Source organism: Lupinus angustifolius, unplaced genomic scaffold (assembly GCF_001865875.1).
Source record: "Lupinus angustifolius cultivar Tanjil unplaced genomic scaffold, LupAngTanjil_v1.0 Scaffold_45_144, whole genome shotgun sequence".
Classification (NCBI taxonomy): domain Eukaryota; kingdom Viridiplantae; phylum Streptophyta; class Magnoliopsida; order Fabales; family Fabaceae; genus Lupinus; species Lupinus angustifolius.
Window position 1 is genome coordinate 979 of NW_017721895.1, and position 11,894 is coordinate 12,872.

The 11,894-nt window shown below is 31.4% G+C and overlaps 1 protein-coding gene across 1 annotated transcript; it reads right to left on the bottom strand.

Moving 5' to 3' along the window:
- Nucleotides 1–10,520: 10,520 nt before the first annotated feature.
- LOC109338865 (purple acid phosphatase-like) lies at nt 10,521–11,888 on the bottom strand. Its single transcript, XM_019576216.1, has 4 exons — nt 11,831–11,888; nt 11,413–11,633; nt 10,958–11,076; nt 10,521–10,862 (listed from the first exon to the last, which is right to left on the bottom strand). The coding sequence occupies exons 2-4, from the start codon at nt 11,548–11,550 to the stop codon at nt 10,664–10,666; spliced, it is 456 nt and encodes a 151-aa protein (XP_019431761.1). The 5' UTR covers nt 11,551–11,633; nt 11,831–11,888; the 3' UTR covers nt 10,521–10,663.
- Nucleotides 11,889–11,894: the final 6 nt, after the last annotated feature.

Consider the following 11,894-nt stretch of genomic DNA (forward strand, 5'->3'; position numbering starts at 1 on the left):
TGGCAAGATGTTTTACATTCCGCGAATGAGTTTGTCTCCTTCCCATTCACCTTGGCCTTTCAAACTAACACGGAGACAATTTCCATTGATTGTTTCATATGCTATGACAATCAACAAGTCACAAGGTCAATCACTAGCAAGTGTTGGATTATATCTACCTCGACCTGTTTTCAGCCATGGTCAATTGTATGTCGCTTTTTCTAGAGTTCAAACCATTGAATGACTAAAAATTCTGATACATGACAAGGAAGGAAAACCAAGTAATACTACAATAAATGTGGTCTTTAAGGAGGTTTTCCAGAACCTATGAACAAGTAAGTATATACTCATTATTTTTTCAAATAATCGTTTAAATATAATTCCATTTGTATTTAATTAATATTCTTAATTACTATCATATAAAGTAATATAATATAATTCTTAATAATCGACCATTCATGATTACTAGAGTAATTTCTTGCATTCCTTTCGTCACTCAATTACTAATTTTATTATATTTATTTACCTTGCAGGTTTCTTATATCATACTAGGATGTAAAAGGCCATGTACTTTTTGAGTTCATTTGTGTTCAACATATATATTACAATACAAATGTAAACATGTTACTAATATTAATATATATATTATATATATTTATATATAATTTTATTTTTGTTTAGTAACATTGAAACATATGCGATATTAATCATGCGAAAGGAAAAATAGTTGCCCCGTGCGTATGCACGGGTTACTTACTAGTTTTTAAAAAAATCAAAAACCATGCCTTCCTATAAAACCCTGTCAATTATGGGGTAACCTACAATCACCCCTCCATTTCCTTTTTTGTTTTTTCCGTTATTATTATCATTAATATTTTATTTTTAATATTTATATTCACTTTTCGTTTTATATTGTATTAGTTATATTATTCCTGGTTCTATTTGTTTTAGCAACTTTCATCAATTAATTGGTGTCCATTCCCTATATATTTATAGACTTCTCTTCTGTCAATCATGTTAACATTTGTTTTAGTTAAAGTAAAATATGTTCTTTAAAAATAATAACTAAAGTATTTTAAATAGAGTTTGATGGTCCGGTCTATGGCCGTGTTGTTTCTTCATTTTTACTCTAAAATTGAAAAGTTGGTCTACAATTAATATTGTTTCTTTACTATTAATCTCATCTTTATAAAAGTAAATTACTTACGATTACATTTTAAAATAACTTAAAATATTTCAAATGGAGTTTGGTAATTAGGTCTACAATTCGTGTTGTCTCTTTACTATCAATCTCATCTTCCTAAAAAATAAACTATTCATAATTATCTATTAAAAAAACTAATCATCTTCTAGTTATTTATAATTACCTATGAAAATTTTAAACATCATTTAGTTATTTATAATTGTCCATAAAAAAATTAAAAATCTTTTAAATTTTAAACAGAGTTTGGTAGTTCGGGCTACAGCTTGTATCATTTCTTCCTTTGCCCTAAAAGTGTAAAGTTGGTCTATAATCAGTGTTGTCTCTTTGCTATCAATCTCATCTGTCTAAAAATAAATTGTTCATAATTATCTATTAAGAATTCAACTTCTTTTTGTTATTTATAATTATCTATATAAAATAAACATCTTTTATTTATAATTATCTATAAAATTTTAAACATCTTTTAAATATATTTAAAGAGAGTTTAGTAGCCTAGTCTACAACTCATGTTGTATCTTTCTTTCTGCCCTAAAGGTGGAAAGTCGGTCTATGACCTGTGTTATCTCTTTGCTATTAATCTCTATCCTATAAAATTATAAAGAATATTTCTATGATGAAAGCTATCATTTTAAATCAAACCAAACCAAACTGAATCAAACAAATTAACCATTCTATTTTTGAACTAGAACTATGTAGTCTTGATTTCCCTATTGCACCTAGGAAAACGTAGGAGTCAGATCAACTCTTGTGATATACAATTATAAAAAATAAAAATATTTTGTTTTAATAATATAATTTTAAATAAATATTTTTTAAGGGTACAAAAGTGCATGTTATTAGCAAGAGTACCATTTTAATACGGGCGGACAAGGTGTTAATATCTTTAATGATATGTAATCGACTTCCGAGCTTAGAATCTCTGTCTAAAGACCATTTTTATCCAATTCGAGCATAGAAGAGAGTTTTCTACATTTTAACTGTAGAAAATATAGTGACAACTTCAAATCAATTGGGAGAGGTAGAAATTGAGTTTGCCTCTTTCTAAGAGGCAGAGTCGGTCTTCCAGCCGAAAATCGGGTCGCGACATCCGTGGTCCTCCTTGCATCCGTACTCCCTGTGGTCTCGTGTTGTATCTTTTACCCTTTAATGGTCTCATTTATCGTGGTATGAAACATTATCTTTGAAACTTTTCCTACTACGTGTTATTTCTTAGCCAAAATTTGGTCTTTTTATCTTTGTTTCCTTCTCACCACGATAACTTTCATTACTCTTATTATCTAGTAAGAAGAAAGTAAAGAGGGACAACTGTAAACACCCAATTTTGACAGGGGTAAATTACTTTTAAAATGAATTGTCAAGTAAATAATAATGGATGAATAAAATTAGAATGAGGTGACCAATTGGGCTTACTGTAGCCCATTCAGATTAGGGTTACTAACCTAATCTCCTCCTTTATAAACCTTGTTTTAGAAACAAGGGGATTAGGATTGTATATTTAAAAAAAGGAGAGGGAGGAGACAATCCTAATATTTGAAATGAGGCTTACATAGAAAATTTTGAAAAGGAGAGGAGACATAGACTTAAAGAAAAAGGTAAGGTGAATGCAATAACTGATAAGAACTCAATAACATTTTCTTCTTCCATCTTCAACACCAAAGAGGTATTACACTCACTTGTTTTCCTTTTCCTTTCGTTATTATAATGTGTCTTCACTTTTGAACCGTGGTGATAGAAAAATAAAAAACATTGCTGAATTGTCGTGTCACTATTACCCCGCCGTCGGCGTGCATGTTCGGCTAGTAAGGGTGTTGCCTCCATGGCACCCTCAACCTAAAACCTAATCCCAAATCAATTTTTAATCTAAACCTCCAAATCAATTTTAACCTAAACCCCCAAATCAGTTTTATCCTAAACCCAAATCAATTTTAACCAAAACCACCAAATCAATTTTAACCATAATCTTCAAATCAATTTCAACCTTGATCTCCAAATCAATTTTAACCATAATCCCTAAATCAATTTTAACCGTAATCCCCAAATCAATTTTAATCATAATCCCCAAATCAATTTTAACTCTAAATTCCTAAATAAATTTCACCATAAATTCCTAAATCAATTTTAAACCCCACCCTAAATCCCCAAATTAATTTTCTTTTCTTTTATTGACTTATTTATTTTCTGTTTCTTTTTTAAATTCTATATTTTTATTATTATTTTTATTTAATTATATATATATATATATATATAAATGCAATAAAAAATCAATTTAAAAAAATCAGTAAAAGATAGTGCATTATGAGACTCGTGCCCTGTTAAGTTAATTCATCATGAGACTCGTGCCCTATCGCGTTATTTTAACTTGATATTTTTTTTAAAATAATTTAATAAAATAAGGAGAGATGGTGCACTATTGGACTGATGTCGTGTCGCGTTATCTTAACTTGACATTTTCAAAAATAATTTAATTAAATCAATAAGAGATAATACACTATGAAACTTGTGTCCTGTCGTATTATCTTAACTTGATATTTTTAAAAAACCATTTAATAAAATCAAGGAAAAAATAGTGCACTATGAGAGTTAATTAAATTAAGGAGAGATAATGCATTATGAGACTCATACCCTGTCATGTTATCTCTACTTGTCATTTTCAAAAATAATTTAATTAAATCAAGGAGAGATAGTGCAATATGTGGCTCGTGTCTTGTCGCGTTATCTCAACTTTATATTTTCATAATAATTTAATAAAATCAACGAGATTTAGTTCACTATGGGACTCGTGCTTTGTCACGCTATCTATTTTAAAAATAAATAAAAACAAATTAACCAATCAACCTATTTTTCTAGGAATACTATGTAATCTTGATTTCTCAATTGTAGCTACAAGAGTAGGCACTACCCTGCCAGACACAAAAAAGTAAAAATCTTTTTTTTGGTCTTTCTTTTGTTTAATAATGTATGAGGATAAAATTAATATGTTGAACGAATATCCACATGGTTAATTTAGGTACCATTTTTATAATGGGCGGTATGAGGTGCCTAACACCTTCCTCATCCGTAACCGACTCCAGAACTTATTTTTCTCTTTGAGCAGATTAATTTTTGCTCTTGCAATTGGGTTTTCACATTTTCCCTCTAAAAAATATCAATTGTGGCTCCCTTACATGTATTCTTGTCACGCCCACGAAAGTAGAATATCGACACACATATAAATATATATCGAACTAGTTCATCACTACAAAAAAAAATGGCAGAATGCCCACACTTGGGTAACCACGTCTCTCTAAAACGTAGCTAGACCATTCAAATTCTTTTAATTTGACACTATACTAGCTGGACCTGGACTAGTTGGTTTACTCTAATTGAATATCAGGTTTGGGTTATTGGGTTAAAGACTGAGATAAATAACGCGTCTCTCATTTCTTCTTCTACTCTCTCTCTCTCTCTTTCAAATCTCTACTCACTCTCTCTCTTTCATTTCACTGCTCGCTCTCTCACACGCTTCTTCCACCATCAACGTCTTCTTCTCTTTGCCACCGTGCAGTTTTGCCATCATCGTGAGCTCCGCCTCAACGTTCTTATATCTCGTTGTTCAACAACGATCCTTCATCGTTCAATGTTATCTTCTTCTCAGGATTTATAAATCCTCTCCTTATTTGAATCGGCCTCACTCTATGTTTTCTTCACATCATTCACCATCTTCTTGCTCAATGTGGTTGTCAGTACCAACTCAAATTGAAGCTTATTTTGAGGTTCAATTCACTCCAATTTTGGTAAGAAATCCTTAGTTTCTTGATTCATCTACTACATTCATTAATCATAAATCTCTAATTGTATTTGTTAGTTTTCTATTGATTTCCACAATATATACAAATCTCTAACTTGTGAGTTTTTAAGTCGATTATTTATTTATGGTTTACACAAGGTTCAACGACATTGGATGTCTTCTGAATTTGGAATTGTTGGTAATATATTTGCCATCTAGCATGAAGCATGTCAGGATAATTCTAAATGACATTAACATCATGTGAAAAGAATGTGATATGATAACTATACAGAGATTTTTAATTGTTTATATGTCTTCTTGTATAGAACCCTCTCAAGTTTATGTACATAGTTGCGTTGAACTTGTAGAAGAGAAGCTGCAAAAGAGAAGTTGCAACAATCCTCATAAGTTGTGTCTCTCTATTTTTTATAATGAGATCATATTTGAGATATTAATCATCTTAGCTATGAATATGTTGTCTTAATAGTGATACTCCTTGATCATATTTAACATTTTGATTCACTTGTACATCCTTGAATTTATATTTTTTTTGGTTGAACGTTGCAATGGCCCATTTATGTTATGTTTTGATGCTAGTGTTTTTTGTTAGACTATTAGGTAGTGAAGGTATTCATTCACGTGTATTAGTTACTTTATAACACTCTTCATGAGAAAGTTTTTATAACACTCTCCATGAGAAAGTAAGGCATCAATTGCCATTTATTCTATGCAGGTTTTCCTCGTTGGTAAAAGTTAGTGTGTGCTTTTATGCCACTTGAACCTTTTCATTGTGAATTGTCTAAGATAATAAGCATGGTATTTGTGGGCTTCTATGTTTAGGTCTGTGTCACTATGCCTTATCTAATAAAGAAGTATCTATGGTTCCACACTTCTACTTGAATAACAAAGCCTTAGTAGCATCCTTACCATATATCTTGAACCAGGTTAACAAAACTTATTAAGCAAGTGTTTAATTAACCTGTTTACTTAAATGTGCTCTGACTCAATTGCTATTTTATTTGTGTGACCAACTTATTATTTGGTTTTGCATTGCTCTATGAACCTTGTGCTCAAGTCCAATTTTGGAATGAGTTTGTGTCTCAAGTTTGGTTGATTTTAATATATTCGTAAATTAAACTCAATGTTAAAGGTTATGATATAAAATCTAATTTCCTAGTTACTGTATCCGGTTTATTATATCAATTTATTTCCTTTACAGCAATTGCTGGTTAATCTAATTTCCCGAGTTAATGTATCAGGTTTTAGAAGTAATTTATAGTCTAAAACTAAAAGCAAAAACAACTTCTTTCATAAAGGTATAATGAATACTCAATACTGAGAAGTTATGTAGTTTTGTTTCAGAATTTAGTCTTTTTTGACAATTTTTATGTAAATTGTACCATTGCAGTTTCTGGGCTACAATCTCTCACACAAATCTGGATAACCAACCACCAAATTAGGTGGGTATAGATCCTTGTGGCAGTAATTGGAATGGAATTCATTGCACTAGTTCAAGAATTACCAATTGTTAGTTCTTTCTTGGTTTCTTAAGCCTCTTCAAATTGATATGAAACACTATTTATTACTTACTAATTCTATTTCTTAAAAAAAAATCTAAAATGATTGTTTTTATTTTCATGAAACTATCAAGTTAAAATTTGGTGGGAATCCAGTCATTATCTGAACTAGACACAGTGTAAAATTTATATTTCTAATAGTTAGTTAAACTAAAAATTTTGATGTGGTTAAATTACTATTAAGCTAAAATTCTTCTGCAAACTTTCATATACTAAAATGTTTCTGAACATGTGATTAGATACTGCCGAGGCATAATTTTTGGCATTTAAAGGTTGCCTGATAGAAAAGGATGAGCCTCTATGTAAACTAAGGTTACTTTGTGTGACCTTGAGATTACGGGTTCAACCTTTTTGAAGGTTGCTTAATAGCACCCAAAAAAGACATTTTATTTTAATAAGGCATTTTTGGTTAGTCTTGGATGTGATAGTCATTTGTAGCTAAATTAATACCTGATTTTTTTATACGAGGATCTCTCTTACCACACAGGCTTGACAGGAACAATTCCAAAATAAATTGGGAAATTGAAAAAGCTAATATCTCTATAAGGAAGGAAGTTTACTTAGTATTAATTATGTTGAATATAAACTGAATCTCTTTTACTGAATTCCTAAAAATTTCTCTATTGCTACCTTTCTTACCCTTATAAAATGTATTGTGATTTTTGATATGTTGTTTTTCTTAATGTTTTGTAGTGTATTTGTTGCTTGTGGTTTCTTTGGTCCTATTCTGGACTCAATAGGATCTCTAAAGCAGCTAGCCTTTCTGTAAGAACTTCTTATTCTTCTACTATAAATGTTATAACAACATTAGATTCTCACAATGCTTCATATGCAACATCTTTTATTGGGCGTACATCGTTCATTCATATCACGTTCACTTCATAAAATTATTCAACTTTATCTTAGAACTAGAAGTTAAATGTTTCTTCTATGGGCTAATATATGGTAAATTTTTGACCACTTATCACCTTACTGTTTTTTCATGCAGAGCACTGAATTCTAATCGGTTCAATTGAAGTATTCCACATAGCATTGGCAATCTATCCAATGTTAATTGGCTAGATCTTGCTGATAACCAGCTTGAAGGATGTATTCCTATCTCTGATGGCCAAGGGCAACTAGGTCTTGACCCGCTCCTTAAGGCCCAACACTTGTATGTCCACTTCATTTCCGGTTTTCAGTTCACATTAATGCACTATTGAGACTAGATATATTTCAATTCATTGAATGATCTATGATTGTCTCCATTTTATGCAGCCACCTTGGGGAGAATAAACTCTCTAGTCAAATACCACCAAATCTTTTCAACTTTAGTATGATTCTAGAACATGTGTAAGCTTCTTATAGTAATTATTTTCGGGAATTTCAAAAACTAAATAAGGGCATGGAAATTAAATCAAGGTTCCTCATGTCACATAGTCGAAAGATTATGATGTTTCTTATGCATCCAATTTTACTCATATGTGACTTTATACTCCTTAATGTTATTTTTGTCAAGCTTTTCGACAATAACCAACTAGTTGGTACTATTCCATGCGCCCTCAGTCTTGTGACCATAATGTAGGTTTTGTAAGTATCTTGTCCATTGTGTCAAGTGGCATAGCTGCAGAATGAACTGCGAAGAAATTAATTAGTTATAAATATTTTATGTCTATTATTGAGAGCAGTGAATCTAAACCTGGTAAATTTCATGGTTCATCTCATTGTCCTGGAACTCAGAGTCAGACATGTCTTATTCATAAGGAAGACAATTGAGATCCTGATAAAGCACGAGCAAGACATTTTGTGATGGTTGGAGGTTGTTACTATTTCCTTTCATTTCATCCATTTTAGAGTCTTGTGGCATATCCTTTTCCTTTTCTTTGTATGCTCTACTATCATATTTTATTAATTACATTATATCCTAAAATTAATTATCATAATGATTATGTTCAGGGATATGAGCAACAATAGTTTCACTTTTTCTAATAATATCCCATCATGGGTTACAAGTTTGGAAAGTCTGACAACTGTGTAAGTAATTCCTTCATCCTGAAGTGCACATTAGTTAGTTCATGGGACATCGAAACTCCTAGAAATTTCTTAATATTTCCTTCTTTGACTTCAATTCTTAAACGACCATTGCAATTTGGATTGTTGGGTTAGTTTCTTACTTCTCTCATTCCTATTTTATGGATGTATCTTCTATTTGATGACTAACTATGCAGATGGGTATAGTAAATGAGTGGTTCACTTTGGTAAGAAAACTTTTTATGCGTTTTCCTATGAATGTAACTGTAGAGTTCTCGAGCACTATACCAAATCTGTACCAAGAACAAATGATGAAATTTGTTTTGAAGCCTCAACATGTTAACAATACTAGAACCTGTTCATGGGTCCCTCAACCAAGAATTTGCTGCTATGAGAAGAATTCCTTAGATATTTATGAACTTATAGCTTAATATTTTGTATTTTGATTTATCATTAGGAATTTTGAATGTTTAACATTTGGTATATGTATAATTGGGAAAAATGAAATCAGTCACATAAATTCAACATAACACTCATCAATAATATTTGAGTTTCAATACGGTACATGGAGCTATATATCCATATGAACTAGAAATAGCATTCAGATGATCAAGAATGAAGGAATTTAGCAAGCCCAAAATCAGCAACAAGATCTTTGTTTGGCATAAACTAAAGTTAGTGTAGCAAAGTTAGTAAGTTTGAACAATTAGCAACACCCATAAACAAAGTAGAGAAATTAGAAAGGGAGTAATGGTATTACCTTAAATACAATGACATACTCATAGTCATCAGCGTCAATATCCTTAGTAACTCTAGAATATCCCTTGAATTGCCCACATCCATCCATTTAATCTCAGAGGGTATTATTGTCTTCCATTTTAATTTGTTGATCTTCAACAAATAAAATAAAATAGGTTGCATTAGGTGATAGGCAAAAATGCTATTAATTGTTTAAGGAAAACAAATTGTGGTGATAAAAAACAAGTTAGATATACATAGCTTAAGCAACAGTATTGAAAGTAATGAATAACCAATTTTGTTGTCAATAACTTTCATTCTTGACATGTTCAAAACATTAGAACAAAAGCCTGACAACTGTGTAAGTAATTGCTTCAAAACATTAGCTGCATAGGTTTATTGGGTTACAAGCTTGGAAAGCCTTACAACTGTGTACGTAATTCCTTCATCCTCAAGTGCACTTTAGTTAGTTCACGGGACATCGAAACTCCTAGAAATTTCTTCATATTTCCTTCGTTGACTTCAATTCTTAAACGACCATTGCAATTTGGATTGTTGGGTTAAGCTGTGACTAAATGAATTTGATCAACAAATTTGCTACGGGTACAGTCATGGCAAAAAAAAAGTAACTGTGGTTAAGTAAATGTTACTACATTCGCAAGCGTCGTAGCTAAAGTATAAAATGACCGTGGCAAAATTTTTGTAACGTCCTCAATTGCTACTATAGGTAAAAGCCGTGGTTAAAGGAATTTGCAACGGTTATGTAACAGGAACTTTTCTTGTGGTGCATGAACCTAATGAGTCGAATTATATCTAACTCAAGTTCGGCTCGTTTATTTAACGAGCTCAATTTCCAGCTGAAGTTTAGCTTATTTGGTTCATGAACCAAGTTTGTTTGTCGAGATAAATAACAAATCAAGTTTCGAACGATTACCGAGTTAGTTCGGTTCATTGCCATCATATTTAGCATGGCCATCCAACCCTCAACATGTTGGCTATTGAGTCGAGTACCATAACAAATTTCATATCAACAAGCATGCAATTACGCTAGGTTCCCTTTATAAACATTTGCTCTACTATATAATCAATGGGTAGCAATTTAAAATTTTAACCGATTAACATAAAAATGAAGTAGGCCAAATGCTAGTTTACTAAAGAAATGTATTATGAAAAAATAAAGCAAATTGCATTAATGTGATAGAGATACAAAGTAGAATAGTCTCATCAAGGACATCCAATAATAGAATTGGAAATATACAAGATAGAATAACAAAGCAACTGCAACAATAAGTATTGTTGGTATTGACATATATTCAAGTACCAAATCATGAATTTATTCAAATCATATTAGCTATTTCACTCATCAAGAGAACAATATAAATCTTGATATCAAGGTATGTGAGTTGTGGAATCATCAAGTGGGTTCCAGTATCTATTGAACAACCATAATTTATCAGCTTCCACAGCATATCCATCTTGATTCCTGTTCCAGCTATAGTGAGCATGCGTTCGGTTCTTTATGTATAAAGTGCCATGTCCAAAGCTTGCCTCTCTATATGCTGAGTATGATGGTTGTGGTTGTGTCATGCTGTAGAAGAAATCATGTTGAAATCAGAATAATTGGCATAAAAGTAACTATTATTGCAATAAGAGTCGTCATATTTTGTGTATACAACTTACTTTGTTGCTAAGCCTTCAAGGTTTCCTCCATCCCCATTGGTTATATATACAGGAGCAGATATATCTTTCACAGGAGTACAAATACCATTTGTAATATTGTATTTATCATTGGAGACACGTTCCTGATGCATAAACAAATAGGTTGTCAATGAAAACAAACACCAAATACTATTTTTGGGAGGAAAACGTAAAGTCCCATCAACCATGTACAAACTTGACAAATATTAGTGAAATGAATTATATGTGCAATATTTTTGTGGACTATTTTATTACCTTATTTATTGTATTTATGGACAACAATCAACACTTTCTTGCATAGTTATCTTTTTATGTTTGAAGGGAAAGCTAATGATACATGATTGATACTTGTGGTTTTTAAAGGCATGATGTGAAAAACATGAATTAAAAGAGTAATTAAGGTTTGAAGTAGCTTAATGAAATTGAGTATTAGCACTTACGGATCGTTCATATGCATGAACATGTCCAGCAAACACAACATCAACCTTGTATTTCACAAACAAGGACTCAAATACTACTCTCATTGGTTCCCCTTCCATATAATGATTATAGTAGCTATTATACCAAGGTGCATGCATGAGAACGATCAACCAAGAAGTCTCCGTCCTGTTAACTTTTGGCAATTCTGATGTAAGCCATTTGTATTGCAACGTAGAAGTTCCTAAAAATAAAGATTTTCATATTGTTAAGAGATATATATACAACATTAACATATAATGATTATATGTTTGCTAACTCACACACTATAGAACTTGATGCATCACAAGTATATACATAAATGCTACTATGAGATGTATCACAATTAAAAGTGTTCTCCATATATCTATTTATCATGCAAATGAACATGTTAGGCATTACCATAGGCTGAGTAAGAGGCCAATACAATAATATGTGCTGAGCCTCTCTTGATAGAATAGTAATA